Below are 15,637 nucleotides of genomic sequence, written 5' to 3'. Positions count from 1 at the left end.
ACGAGTGAGAACTCGGTGAAGATAGTCGGCCCAGACTCTGGAACGGATGATGGTAAGCCCAACTCAGGTGCAAAAGACAAAGTTTCAGCACAGAATTCCACTGAGCAACAACAACATAGTTTAACTGTGGATTCTGAGTCTGGCAAGTCTACTGATGTGCCCATTTCTGAGGGACACCGGGCTCGAACTCAACTCCATTTCAAACTACAACAGCAATTAGAACAAATGCTTCGCCGTTGTGAGCAAGAGTTGAATGCAACGAAAGAGTTCTTTGATATAGAGTTGGAGAATCTGGAAAGACAACAGAAGCAGCTGATGGAGAAAATGGAGCAGGAGCACACAAAACGTCTGATGTCAGAGGAGTTAACGGTCAGCCAACTCCTGCACATGCTGAAGGACAGGACTCTGAAATGGGAAAAACTTGAACACGAACTTCAATATTCAAACGAAAGGGGTTCGGAGCTCTCAAAGGTTATTGGAAGAGCTGAGGTGGCAACACAGACTGAGATGACTGCAACAGAGCAGCCCTTGGATGCCAAAAGTACGCTGACTCACGTCAACGTAGAACAACAGACCGCTGAAACAGCTGCTCCGGTAGAGGGATTGAATAGTCCGATCAATCAATCTCCAAAAGAAGTTGAAGTAGTAAAATCTCAAATGAGGTCATTAGTAAACGACTTGCTGAAATCCCAGAAAAAGCTGGATGAAGAGGTACGCATGAAGAAGTCTCTTCAGGAAAGATGTCTGGACTTGGAACAAAAGCTGGCTAACGCCCAGCTGGGTAGGGAGGAAATAGAAGACCCTCTCGCTGGCCTAGATCAGGACGACACCGAATATTACTATGTCCTGTCCTGCCCAACTTGTAACTTCGACTCCCACCATACAGAAATCATGGAGGAGCACCGAAAGTCTACGGAACATCGGGAGAAGGTGGCTCTACTACGGAAAAAGGAGGAAGAGAAGGAGGAACTGCGCATGCAGCTGGCAGCTGACAGTGGAGCCCAGAGAGTCTCCAAGAAGCAGAAAAGGAAAAGTCGAAACAGAAGATGACCCATCTGAACCATTATTACCTCTACCAGATCACACACGTGGTCCCTCCGAACGGAGCCAATTCAGTTCGGAAGTTCAAACTGTTAAATCCATGGAAGGACTATTGAATGAGTCACTCCAGCAAAGTGAACCGACTACACCACAGAGATTGAATCTGTGAACTGTTTTCCGCAGAGACTGAATCTGTGATCTGTTTTGACATGAAGTTATCTATGTATCTATGTTATTCTGTTATGTAAACCTGAAGTTATATATGTATATATGTTATTACGTTATGTTAAATGGGGAGATGACTGTAAAGCTAGGAAGGGAGGAATGTTGTGTATGTAATATGTGTGCTACTTTGAACCTATGGACAGGACTGCACTACTTGTAGGGCGTAGTGATACGCAGTACCACTCCTGGCCATAGGGGTATAAATAGTACTGTGGGTACTGATCTCCCCTCAGTTCCCGCCTGTGGGCATGAAGTAAAGATCTACGTATAGTCCCTACCTCCAACCAGTAAAGACCTGTTTGAGTTATACGTTTAAGTCTTTGTGTTAATTGTTCAATACAATACACATACTTAACAGACGTCATGACGTCAGGCTGGGGAGCCGCCCTAGCCAGTCCTCGTGGAGCCAGCAAAGAGTACAGACCTGTAATGTAGTTCTCCTGTGTTTTCATTTTAAACTCTGTTGATTAGTATTAAACATCGTTTGTTTGAGAAACTGACTCGACCTCAGTCCTTTAGTTAGGAATCTAGCCATTCCTACAGTGGTGACCCCGAATTTTCGTGAACAATTTTCGCGGAAGAAGCGAAGCGCGACGAAACATGGATGCGAGCTCCGTGGCTTTGAAGCTCCCACAGTTTTGGGAACAACAGGCGGTCTCCTGGTTCGTCCAAGCAGAAGCACAATTCGATCTCCGAAACATCGTTGCGGATCAGACCCATTACCTTTACGTAGTCTCCGCACGCGACAGCTCCACGGCCTCACGGATCATCAGCCTGCTCGAAAACCCCCCGGTTGACAGCAAGTATAATACTCTCAAAGCGCGGTTAATACAGGTGTTCGGGCTCACGAAGGCGGAGCGTGCCCTCCGGCTACTCACTTTGCCCGGGCTTGGTGATTCCAAGCCATCTGAGTTAATGAGCCAGATGCTCACGCTCCTTGGCTCAGAACCACAATGTTTCCTCTTTCGGGAGTTATTCCTGAGTCAACTACCCGAGCAGCTTCAGGCTGCCCTCGCCAGGTCGGAAGCCACAGATTGCGCAGCACTTGCTGCAGAAGCAGATACGATTTATGCGGTCACGAAGCAATCCTGCGCCGCCACGAGGCACCCCTCCCCCGCGAACGTTGCCCCAATGCCTCCATCCCCCGGCTTGTGTTTTTACCACACCCGTTTTGGCGCGAAAGCCCGAGGCTGCTGCCCTCCCCGCAGTTTCGCGCCTAAATAAAAAAAACGACATCAACACCAGCAGCAACTCCAGAAAAGGAGGACCGAGTCTGAGGGACGATCCGCGGCCGCGATGGCGATTGGAAGTATCGGGAAGCTCCTCTACATTACAGATTCCCTCTCAGGCCGGCGCTTTTTATGCGACACCGGGGCGCAGTGTAGCATCCTTCCTGCCTCAGCACTCGATATTCAGTCTGGGATGCACGGCCTCTCCCTCGTGGCAGCTAATGGCGGGGCCATTCGTTCCTTTGGCAAACGGCGGGTCCAGGTGTGTTTCGGCAGGCAACGGTTTCAGTGGGAATTTATTACAGCCAAGGTTTCGCAAGCCATCCTCGGCGCGGATTTCTTATGCGCCAACAGCTTCTTGGTGGATGTAAGAAATCGTTGATTGGTCAACGTGGCCACCTTTCACTCCATCCCTTGCTTCCGCAGTTCCGCAACGTCGCACACTGTCTCCTGCGCGTTGTCCGCGCCGGACGAGTTCACTCGCCTATTAGGTGAATTCCCGGAGCTGACCAAGCCCACTTTCTCCTCCTCGGCCACTAAACATGGTGTCGAACACCACATTACCACGACTGGCTCTCCGGTTTATGCGCGAGCTCGGCGCCTGGAACCCGGCAAGCTCGCGGCTGCGAAGGCAGAGTTTGTCACGATGGAACGGCTGGGGATTATTCGCCAGTCGAATAGTCCCTGGTCCTCGCCTCTCCACATCGTCCCGAAGCCCGGCGGTGGATGGCGGCCATGCGGGGACTACCGACGCCTTAATGATGCCACTACTCCCGATCGGTACCCGATCCCGCATATACAGGATTTCTCCGCCCATTTGGCGGGAAACTCAATCTTCTCCAAGGTCGACCTCGTCCGTGGCTACCACCAAGTGCCCGTACACCCGCAGGACGTCCAGAAAACGGCTGTCATCACTCCCTTTGGACTGTTCGAGTTTCTACGGATGCCATTTGGGCTCAAGAACGCTGCACAGGCTTTTCAGCGACTAATAGACTCGGTCCTGCGGGATCTTCCCTTTTTATTTGTCTACCTTGATGACATCCTGATAGCCAGCTTTACCAAAGAGGAACACGTCTGCCATCTCCGCACCCTCTTTCGGCGCCTCAGCCAACATGGCCTCATAATCAACCCGGCCAAGTGTCAGTTCGGCCTACAACAGATTGACTTCTTTGGCCACCGCATTACTTCGGAGGGCGCAATTCTGCTGCAGTCAAAGGTCGAAGCAATTACGGCATTCCCAAGGCCGCAGTCCACCAAGGCTCTTCAAGAATTCCTGGGCATGGTGAATTTCTACCACCGCTTTGTGCCCAAGGCAGCACGACTCATGCAGCCCCTCTACGAGGCCCTCAAAGGCAAGGCCGGAAAGGATACAATAGCCTGGACGGTCGAAATGGACAACGCTTTCGACAACACAAAAACCGCTCTAGCCAATGCAACTATGTTGGCGCACCCTCTGCCAGGTGCCACCATCGCCCTTACCACCGATGCTTCCGACTATGCCATAGGCGCTGTGCAGGAACAGTGGGTCAACGGGACGTGGCAACCACTGGCATTTTTCAGCCGCCAACTCCGGCGCAACGAACGCCAATACAGCACTTTCCACCGGGAGTTGCTGGCGCTGTTCCTGGCTCTCCGCCATTTCCGTTTTTTGTTAGAAGGATGTCCCTTCACTGCGTTTGTAGATCACAAACCATTGACCTTCGCCATGGCCAAGACCGCCGAACCGTGGTCGGCTCGACAGCAGCGACAGCTAACTTTCATTTCAGAATTCACGACAGACGTCCAACACGTAGATGGCAAGGACAACTTCGTAGCTGATTGCCTTTCTCGCGCGACCGTACGGGCGGTCCAGCTTGGCATCGATTATGCCCTCATGGCTACCAATCAGGCATCCAACCCTGAAACGCAGGCGTATCGCACCGACACCTCTAGCCTCCAACCGACCGATGTGCAATTCCACGCTGCAGGCACCTCGTTACTCTGCGATGTCTCCATGGGAGATCCCCGCCCGATCGTTCCAGTCGCCTGGCGCCGCAAAGTTTTCGACGCCATACATGGGCTTTCGCATCCTGGCGTGAAGGCATCTCAAAAATTAATGTCGGCTAAGTTCGTCTGGAGAGGAATGCGTAAGGATATCCGCGACTGGGCTAACACCTGCGTCATCTGTCAAACATCTAAGGTGCAACGTCACGTTAAGGCCCCATTGGCCACGTTCGCAGTACCAGAACGTCGATTCGACCATGTCAACGTGGATCTCGTCAGGCCGCTTCCACCGTTGCAGGGGTTCACACACATCCTCACCATGGTCAATCGTACTACTAGATGGCCAGAGGCAGTTCCTCTGGCGTCTACTACGTCCGCCGATGTCGCCAGAGCATTCCTCTCCTCGTGGGTCGCACGTTTCGGCGTTCCGGCGGACATTTCTTCAGACCGCGGTCCACAGTTCTCTTCCGAGCTCTGGAACGCTGTGGCCCAGGGTCTCGGCACCAAGCTTCACCGCACCACGGCCTATCACCCGTAAGCAAACGGTTTGTACGAACATTTCCACAGATCGTTAAAGGCATCGCTGAGGGCCAGCCTCCAAGGCGCCGGATGGGTGGATAAGCTTCCGTGGGTCATGTTGGGTCTCCGCACGGCACCCAAAGAGGACCTGCAATCGCCTGCCGCGGAGCTCGTGTATGGCCAGCCACTCCGCGTACTGGGAGATTTCCTGCCGCTTCCAACTGAGCCGTGGTCCGCAGCCGAACAACTCAGTAGCCACCGGGAAACAGCCAGGGCTTTTGCGCCTATCCCAACTTCGCATCACAGCCTTCCATCTTCACACGTACCAGCGGAGCTAAAGAATGCTTAATTTGTATTCATTCGTCATGATGCCCGTAGGAATCCGCTCAAGGCCCCTTACACAGGCCCTTTTCGCGTACTGGAGACAGGCGACAAGAGTTTCTCTGTAGACATCGGTGGTAAACCCGACCACATATCCATTGGCCGTCTCAAACCGGCACACCTGGACATCGACCGGCCAGTAGAGACTGCACAGCCACCACGACGTGGTCGACCTCCCGCTGCATCCACGCCAGACCGAAGGCTTCCGTCCGCCAGCCCGCCCGCTGTTCAACAACGTCCACTCCAAGAATACAGGAGTCGCTCTGACAGGCTTGTCAGACCTCCTAGTCGATTGACTTTTACTGTTAAAGACAATTCTGGGGGGGCGCATGTGGCGGAGCCACCAGGGGGACTCTGATCTAATGTACATAATTATCTTTAACAAATTATTAGCTACAGAATGAATCTGTATCTTTGTTCATATCATTGCATGTACATAGTGCGGTCCCTTTAAGAATGAGACCAAACGCGATGACGTCATCACGTTGACCACGTGATCCTCCAGCGGTGGGAAAACGTGATGACGTCATGACGTCAGGCTGGGGAGCCGCCCTAGCCAGTCCTCGTGGAGCCAGCAAAGAGTACAGACCTGTAATGTAGTTCTCCTGTGTTTTCGTTTTAAACTCTGTTGATTAGTATTAAACATCGTTTGTTTGATAGACTGACTCAACCTCAGTCCTTTAGTTAGGAATCTAGCCATTCCTACATTATAAAGTATATTTTACAAAGTGATGTTCAACTATCAATGCTAACCTGGAAAGGAAATTAATAAAATACAATCTATCTATGTACTCAACCCAATACTGGTCTCTTTCTCGACTATCAACCTATTGATCTATCTATATATTGATCAACAACAACTTGCATTTATATAGCGCCTTTAATGTAGTAAAATGTCCCACAGCGCTTCACAGGAGCGTTATCAAACAAAATTTGACACCGAGCCACATAAGGAGATATTAGGGACGATGACCAAAGCTTGGTCAAAGAGGTAGGTTTTAAGGAGCGTCTTAAAGGAGGAGAGAGAGGTTGAGAGGCGGAGAGGTTTAGGGAGGGAATTCCGAAGCTTAGGGCCTAGGCAGCTGAAGGCACGGCCGCCAATGGTGGAGCGATGAAAATCGGGGATTCGCAAAAGGCCAGAATTGGAGGAGCACAGAGTTCTTGGAGGGTTGTAGGGCTGGAGGAGGTTACAGAGATAGGAAGGGGCGAGGCCATGGAGAGATTTGAAAACAAGGATGAGAATTTTAAACTCGAGGTGTTGCTTAACCGGGAGCCAAGGGCCAGCGAGCACAAGGGTAATGGGTGAATGGGACTTGGTGCGAGTTACAATACGGGCAGCCGAGTTTTGGATGACCTTAAGTTTACGTAGGGTGGAAGATGGGAGGCCAGCCAGGAGTGCGTTGAAATAGTCAAGTGTAGAGGTAACAAAGGTATGGATGAGGGTTTCAGCAGTGGATGAGCTGAGGCAAGGGCAGAGACGGGCGATGTTACAGAGATGGAAATAGTCGGTCTTAGTTATGCCACAGATATGTGGTCGGTAGCTCATGTCAGGGTCAAATATGACACCAAGGTTGCGAACAGCCTGGTTTGGCCTCAGACAGTTGCCAAGAGTTTGTGGCTGGGACTGAAGACAATGGCTTCGGTCTTCCCAATATTTAGTTGAAGGAAATTTCTGTTAATCCTGTACTGGATGTCGGACAAGCAGTCTGGCAATTTAGAGACAGTGGAAGGGTTGAGAGAGGTGGTGGTGAGGTAGAGCTAGGTGACGTCAGTGTACATGTGGAAACTGATGCAGTGTTTTTGAATGATGTTGCCAAGGGGCTGCATGTAGATGAGAGGGGGCCAAGGATAGATCCTTGGGGGACACCAGAGGTAACGATGCGGGAGCGGGAAGAGAAGCCGTTGCAGGTGATTCTCTGATTACGAATAGATAGATAAGAATGGAACCAGGCGAGTGCAGTCCCACCCAGCTGGACGATGGTGGAGAGGCATTGGAGGAGGATGGAGTGGTCAACCGCGTCAAAGGCTGCAGATAGGTTGAGAAGGACTAGCAGGGATAGTTTACCTTTGTCACAGTCACAAAGGATGTCACTCATGACTTTAATAAGAGCCGTTTCGGTCCTGTGGCAAGGGCGGAAACCTGATTGGAGGGATTCAAACATGGAGTTCCGGGAAAGATGGGCACGGATTTGGGAGGCGACAACATGTTCAAGGACTTTGGAGAGGAAAGGGAGGTTGGAGATGGGGCGGTAGTTTGCAAGGATGGATGGGTCAAGGTTTGTTTTTTGAGGAGAGGGGTGATGACGGCAGATTTGAGGGAGAGGGGGACAGTACCTGAGGAGAGAGAACCATTAACAATGTCAGCTAACATGGGGGTCAGGAAGGGAAGTTGAATGGTCAGCAGTTTGGTGGGAATAGGGTCGAGGGAGCAGGAGGTTGGTCTCATGGATAAGATGAGCTTGGAGAGGGCATGAGGGGAAATCGGAGAGAAACTGGAGAAAGATGTGAGTTCAGGGATAAGGCAGGGGGGAACCTTAGAGGAAGTTTGGCCCGGTGGGCTAGGGGAAGGAAGGGAAGTGGCAGAGGCAGCTGAACGGATGGTCTCAATCTTAGAGACAAAGAAGTCCATGAGCTCTTCACACTTGTTCTTGGAGGTGAGGTTGGAGGAGACAGGGGAGAGGGGTTTAAGAACACGGTTAGCAGCAGAGAAAAGGAGCCAGGGTTAGCTTTGCATTCCAGGATGATCCTATGATAGTGAGGAATCGTGAGAATAAATGCAAGTCTTTTCTTTCATTCTTTACCTCTGAGATTCAGATGACACAATCCTGCTTGAAAGTCCTCACAAGGCTCCCCGGTTTCTGTGAGTGGACACCTTTGATTTTCTACGAGTCCTCTAAAGTCCTCACTTAAGGTTTGCTGCATAATTCCACCCCGAAGACACATTTTTTGGTTATTGGCTGAGGAAGAGTGAACCTTATCAGCATCAGTGCCTTGAATTGCCGAGACCTTCTCCCACTGTGCTTCCCATGCACTTCCTGTTACTGCTCCTTGCGGCTGACACTGAGACTGCCAATTGTTAGCTTGGCTCAGTGCTAGCACGCTCACCTCACAGTCAGAAGAGTGTAGGACTTGAGCCCATGATTTAGGCAGACACTCCCAGTGCAGTACTGAGGGAGCGCTGCACTGTCGGAGGTGTTGTCTTTCAGATGAGACGTTAAATCGAGGCCCTGTTTAGGTGGATGTAAAAAAGATCCTGCTGCACTATTTCGAAGAAGAGCAGGGGGAGTTCTCCCCGGTGCCCTGGTCGATATTCTTCCCTCAACCAAAACCACCAAAACAAATGATCTGGTCATTTATCTCATTGCTGTTTGTGGGAGCTTGCTGTGCGCATATTGATTGCTGTGTTTCCTGCATTGCAACAGTGTCTACACTTCAAAAGAGTACTTCATTGAAAATGAGATGGTTTGGGACGTCCTGAGGTTGTGAAAGGTGCTATAGAAATGCAGGTTCTCTCTTTCCTTACACAGCAGAGACAGAGCATGGCAGTTTCTTTTAGTGTGTTGCGACTCACAGCCAAGTACACCTTGTAGGCCTCAGGAGCCAACCACAATGCAGCCATTTGAGCCACTGCGTGAGCCTATAATAAGGTGCTTCGGTGCTTCAGTATTAGAAATGGCAGTCTGTGTGTGACTAATGCTGTAGACTGTGCAATTTCCAATGAAAGTGACCGAAGAAAGTAGCAAAGAAATAGCCGGGTTCTAGGATGGCGCCCTGAAATCACTAGTTGCTGGAGGCGTCACCGAAAAAAGCCTTAGCTGTGGGTCAGAGGGCAGATCTAAGAAGAGGGTAGGCCAAACATGGTAGGATGGGCAGGTGAGGTGAATGCAGTGGCAAGGGCCAACCACATCTGGGACAAGACGCACAGTTTTTTGAGCTGAGAAAAAAAATCAAGGTAAGGAGACATAACAGCAAGGGTTATTCTGCGCCATACAAGGGCATCCAGGAGAGGAAGACGTCACAGACGCTTAATTGTGAACAGCTGCAGGAAGAGCAAAAATAGTCCTCAGAAAGTGCCCTGGGATCTTTTACATCCACCTGAGAGAGCAGACAGGGCCTCACTTTAACATCTCATCCGAAAGACGGCACCGCTGGCAGTACAACCCTGGGGTGTCAGCCTAGATTATGGGCTCAAGAGTTGGACTTAGAATCAGAGATAGAATCATAGAATAGCACAGCACAGAAGGAGGCCATTCAGCCCATCGAGTCTGTGCTGGCTCTTTCGAAGAGCAATCCAATTAATCCCACTCCCCCTGCCAACGACCTTAAATCTGGTTATCGACCCTTCAGCCATTGGAAGCAGTTTATCTTTATTTACTCCATCTAAACACCTCTTTCAAATCTCCTCTTCTCTGCTCTAGAGAATCAACAACCCTCTGACGCAGAGATAAGAGTGCTACCACCAAGCTGCGGCTGCTAAGGTAGAGAAACACAGACGGGGAAAAATTAGTTGGCTGCCATTTTGGGTCGCTAACATCGCGAAAAATAACGCCGGCGATCGCTAACTTCAGTTTAAGCACCCCAAGAGGGAGGTGGAGCTAATTCAAGCGCTCCACTTCCTTGGAGCGCTAACCCTGAATATCAGGGCGGTGCGTTCTGCAGCGCTGCGCACTGGGCCATGTAGCGCTGCCGCATGGAAGGGCTCTTCCCCTCATTAAAGGGGAGGGCCCAAGCCCACAACTCTGCGGGGCTTTACCTGGACCACCGAGGAGCGGGGAGCTGTGCCAGCAGCCCGGCACACAAGAGGAGTGCCGGGCTACCAGATCGTGGCACGGTCCCAGCGTTCAAAGAGGCATCAGGCCGTGACAAGTAAGTCGGATGGTATTTTTTTCCCCCCGGCCCGCCACCTCCCCTTTACTTAGCGCCCCGTAAGCCTCCTGCCATTCTGTTCCCGCCCCCTGAATCGGTCGTTGTCATCGCCCAGCGCAGATTCAGGGGGCGCGCGGCCAATTTTGCAGGCCAGGCGAAAACGGTGCGCTGCGCGCGGTGATGACATCATCATCTCCTGCACAGCAGAGCAGGGCACTAGCGGTTACCGCCTCCGCAAAACTCCTGCTGAATTTAGCGGGAGTCGATAGTGGCGTTGCGCCTAGGTGAAAAGTCGTTTGCCCCCCGTTAGCACCCCCGCTAACGAGAGGCGCAAATGCTCCGAATTTCTAGCCCATTATCTCATACTTTTAGTATAATAATCATAGAATCATATGATTATCACCGAAGGAGGTCATTCAGCCCATTGGGCTTGTACTTGCTCTTTGAAAGAGCTCTCCAATTAATCCCACTCCCCCATCTCTTTCCCCATAGCCCTGCAAATTTTTTCCCTTTTCTGCAATATATCCGATTCCCTTTTAAAAGTTACTATTGAATCTGCTTCTGCCGCCCTTTCAGGTCGCACATTCCCGATCATAACTATTCGCTGCGTTAAAAACATTCTCATCTCATCTCTTTTGCCAATTACCTTAAAACTCTAGCAAAACTCTTCATAATTCTGAACACCTCTATTAAATCTCCCCTTAACCTTCTCTGCTCTAAGGAGAACAATCCCAGCTTCTCCAGTCTCTCCACATCACTGAAGTCCCTCATCCCTGGTACCATTCTGGTCAATCTCCCCTTAACCTTCTCTGCTCTAAGGAGAACAATCCCAGCTTCTCCAGTCTCTCCACATCACTGAAGTCCCCCATCCCTGGTACCATTCTAGTCAATCTCCCCTTAACCTTCTCTGCTCTAAGGAGAACAATCCCAGCTTCTCCAGTCTCTCCACATCACTGAAGTCCCTCATCCCTGGTACCATTCTGGTCAATCTCCCCTTAACCTTCTCTGCTCTAAGGAGAACAATCCCAGCCTCTCCAGTCTCTCCACATCACTGAAGTCCCTCATCCCTGGTACCATTCTGGACAATCTCCCCTTAACCTTCTCTGCTCTAAGGAGAACATTCCCAGCTTCTCCAGTCTCTCCACATCACTGAAGTCCCTCATCCCTGGTACCATTCTGGACAATCTCCCCTTAACCTTCTCTGCTCTAAGGAGAACATTCCCAGCTTCTCCAGTCTCTCCACATCACTGAAGTCCCTCATCCCTGGTACCATTCTGGTCAATCTCCCCTTAACCTTCTCTGCTCTAAGGAGAACAATCCCAGCTTCTCCAGTCTCTCCACATCACTGAAGTCCCTCATCCCTGGTACCATTCTAGTAAATCTCCCCTTAACCTTCTCTGCTCTAAGGAGAACATTCCCAGCTTCTCTGGTCTCGATAATAATCTTTGCTTTCCTTCTCTGGTGCAATTGTTGAAGCTAATGTTCCTGCCATAAATGTTCAGTAGTCACCGTATACATGGTAGGTTAGCCTTGGTGATGTGGTGTGCTGGTGAACTATGAGAAGCAGTAGGGAGTGGGCTTGCACTTGTTGGGGTCCATACGGTGAGTTCCTGATCTCCGCCAAGCGCTCTGGGGAACTGCTTTGCTACAGGGAGGGAATATTGGAGGTCAAGGCAGCAGAGGACATCCTTCTGCATCTCCTGGTGGCCACTTCCTACTGCGTGCTTGCAGGAATGGTGTGTGGTGCAGGGCATTTTAGGAGGCGGGGGGTGGAATTTGTAAGAAAAGAGGGATAAATAACAAATGACCAAAATGAATTGGTAAATCTGAAGCTTTTATTTCTCTTATATATACAAAATGTACGAACGGAAGAGGAGATTATGCATATGTATACAACTCCGTCATCCACATACCTCAATATACAGATACAAAAATACAACCTGCATCGCCACCAGCTTGCCCCAACTGAACAGGGCGTGGAGCGATTCAGGCTCATGCCAAGGTGGGCAGGAGATGCCAACAGTCTGAGTGGGCCCTGTCTCTGGACCTAATCACCTGGAGGAATGTGATGGTCGGAATAACCTCTCCTCCCTCCTACCTTCACATTGTGTCCCAGTCCCTATAGTTACCCTTCCCTCTTGTAGGTAATATCCAGTATTTAAAACGTGCGCAACTTGATTTTATGCCCCCGACGAACAAAGAGAGGAAGGTTGAGGAATCCTGAACCGTGTGTGACGTCATGTTGTAATCTGGAGAACCTTAATGTTACTTTACCTTTGACCCTTAAGAGGCCTATCTAACTGTCTGATTTAGATGAGAGTGAGTAGGATCCATATCATAAATTAGATTTAGTTTATTCCGATTAACTCTATTACCAAGCAAGCACAAAATCCAAACAGGCCAATAATTCCATTTTATTCCCAGTATATGGAATGCCAGTGAACCAAACCCTTCCCTATTCACTCCCATTATTATATTATATATACATTCCAATCAACTAAATCATTGCTAATTTTCTCTGGTTATATATCAGTCAATCTCCTCAATGACCGATGTGCATCAAATTCTGATGGGGCAAATCACCTCCCATTCGCTCCCACGACAAACTATTTCAGTTAACCAAATCCTATCATGTTCACTCTCATACAGAGTTGCTGCTTCACACAGTTTGCATGCTGTGAATGCAGAATTTGACCTAAAGCATTAAATATTCCCAATTACTTGAGTTTTCGCGACTGATATTTGACACTATCTGTCCAGCACACAGCAGGCAAACTCGTCATAGTTACATATGATCGCTATTAACAGCATCACATTGTCAAATAGTAAAGGCTCCAATTTATAGCTGGTTGTAGAAGCTTGAGTTATTAAGTGGGCTGAGGTACAAATATTACACGTGATCCATCTTTAATAAACAGTCTAGTGAAATCCTAAGGCGGACATTATATTTCTTGAAGGTAGTTATGCGTTTAGTGGGAGAAACATACATCTGTTAGATCTGTCACGAAAATTAATACTAGCTAGCATTACTCCCAGTCGCCTGGTCAGTGTTTTCGTTATCTTCCTTTGAAGAAACATTTAAGTAAATTCTCCTCAGTGTCGGAGGAGGTACTTCTTGTAAAATACCACTGCCGCTCAGTTAAATGGAAACTTTCAATGAACGTGCAATTAGTTAATCCCCCCCAAATTGCATGCAAGTTACTGTTCATTCCTAGAATATACTCCACATACATTTCAATGTCAGTCCAATAGAGTCAGAGCAATAAGCGTACCGTAATATTTTACTTTGTGATTCCAACAGATTCATGAGTCTGACAGATTGAAGGAGCTACACTCACATGCTGAAGAGTGTGTTGAATTGAAGTGTCTAATCACTAAAGGGAGTGAAAGATTGAAGAATCTGACAGATTAAAGGGGGTCAACGTGTTGAGGAGTGCTGAACTGAAGAATCTGAGCACGAAAGGGTCTGACAAAGTAGAGAGTCGAATAGATGAAAGAGTTTTGTCGAATTGAAGAATCCTGTAACTTGGAGTCGAATGGACTGAAGAATCCAATAAATCAAAGAGTCCAATACAATGAAGAGTTTGATAGTTTAAAGAATCTGATGAATGAAGTATCTGTCTTGGCAATCTCACTTTTTGGATCCAGTGGATTTTGTGGAGGGGCCCATCAACATTGGCGATTGGTTTTTATGGGTTATCTTAATCTGGAGGAGTCGCGAAAGAAAAGGCTGTTAGTAAATTAAACTCGACATTCTTTTTAATCCTGGGTAAACCAAAAAAAAGACAGTTTGGAATTAGTTGAGGTTTGTATGCTTGCAGGATAGCTTTAATAAATAGACAGATTATACACCGCACACTCTTTCTAATTGAGATGCCACACCTAGTCATAGAGTCATAACGGCACAGAAGGAGGCCATTTGGCCCATCGAGTCCATGCCGGTGTACACTTATTATAGGGATGTGCTTACGAGTAAGGGAGGGCAATGACATGACCAGTTGGTGCTTCAACACACAGTATGGCGGGAGCATTAGGTTCAGTGGTAGCATTCTCGTCTCCAAGTCAGAAGGTGCATTGGAACCCCACTCCAGGCAGTCCCTGCGAGTGGAAACTGGAGCTCCGGCTCGGAACTCTGGGTTGACATCCCGCCGGATCCTCGCGTCCCGTGGCTGTGGGTTGTGCGAGCCCTATCAGCTGGTATAAAGATGACTACGGCCATGGAAGGAGCGTTCACGTGGTGGCCTGGCAGACTGTTAATCAGCCTGCGGATCCTTCCGTTACTTCGCCAAGGGAAGAGTGGGAAGAAACAACCTTACCATTCTTTCAAAGTTGGCTCACAGAGGCCATTCCTGTTGTGTTGTGCTTTGGGTAACTGTTTGTGGCTCCTTGTTACATACACACAACTACATTGCATGTGCATTTACTCATTCACTCAACAGCCCCAATAATGATCATTTTATCAGAGAAGATTAGAGTTATTTGCCTGGGTTTTCCTCTGCTATCCTGCCCCAAGTCGGGTGGGATAGTGGTAGAAATAGAGGGGGAAATCAGGCAGCTGCGGTGTCAAGCTCTCTCCACACTGCCATAACATTTTGATGTCCTCAGTTCTTGAGTCTCTCCATGCGACAGCCTGCTGAGCAAGTTCTTTCGCCCAGAAACTCTCCAGGCCACATAGTCAAAATGAAGATGAGTCGTACCAGTGTGAATTTGACCATTTCTGACACCAACTATCACTGCCGCCCCTCTAAGACTGCCAGCTTGCTGTAAATGGTCAGCAGTTTTATGCTATGGACCTATGCTAACCACTAAGTGGACTGAGACTACTCAAATCCATTTCATGGATTGTCCTACGAGGAGAGACTGAGTAGACTAGGCCTATATTCGCTAGTTTAGAAGAATGAGAGGTGATCTCATTGAAACATACAAAATTCTTACAGGGCTTGACAGGGTAGATGCAGGGAGGATGTTTCCCCTGGCTGGGGAGTCTAGAACCAGGGGTCACAGTCTCAGGATAAGGGGTCGGCCATTTAGGACTGAGATGAGGAGAAATTTCTTCACTCAGAGGGCGGTGAATCTTTGGAATTCTCTACCCCAGAGAGCTGTGGAGGCTCAGTCGTTGAGTATATTCAAGACAGAGATCGATTTTTTGAATATTAAGGGAATCAAGGGATATGGGGATAGTTCAGGAAAGTGGAGATGAGGTAGAAGATCAGCCATGATCTTATTGAATGGCGGAGCAGGCTCGAGGGGCCAAATGGCCGACTCCTGCTCCTATTTATTATATTCTTACCCCTGCAATCATCAGGGCAAGGAGATTTTCATACTAAGGGATGGATTTTGAAGTGACCAATTCCATCAGGAGGTGGTCATGCGGAGTGAGAATGCCATCTGAG

At 49.1% G+C, this 15,637-nt stretch overlaps 1 protein-coding gene across 2 annotated transcripts in view; it reads right to left on the bottom strand.

Annotated features, from left to right (window-relative positions):
- Window positions 1-12,059: 12,059 nt before the first annotated feature.
- The window catches only part of dgkaa (diacylglycerol kinase, alpha a), a 432,553-nt gene continuing 428,975 nt past the window's right edge, over window positions 12,060-15,637 (bottom strand). For both annotated transcript variants that reach the window (XM_085972643.1, XM_085972644.1), the window contains exon 24: window positions 12,060-13,950. In XM_085972643.1, the coding sequence (XP_085828769.1) occupies window positions 13,876-13,950 (75 nt within the window). In that variant the 3' untranslated portion in view covers window positions 12,060-13,875. The remainder of the gene's footprint in view (window positions 13,951-15,637) is intronic.

This window comes from Somniosus microcephalus, chromosome 33 (assembly GCF_052327205.1).
Source record: "Somniosus microcephalus isolate GS21.2 chromosome 33, FLI_Smic_1.0, whole genome shotgun sequence".
Lineage (NCBI taxonomy): Eukaryota > Metazoa > Chordata > Chondrichthyes > Squaliformes > Somniosidae > Somniosus > Somniosus microcephalus.
This window is presented reverse-complemented; position numbering and strand designations above follow the sequence as displayed.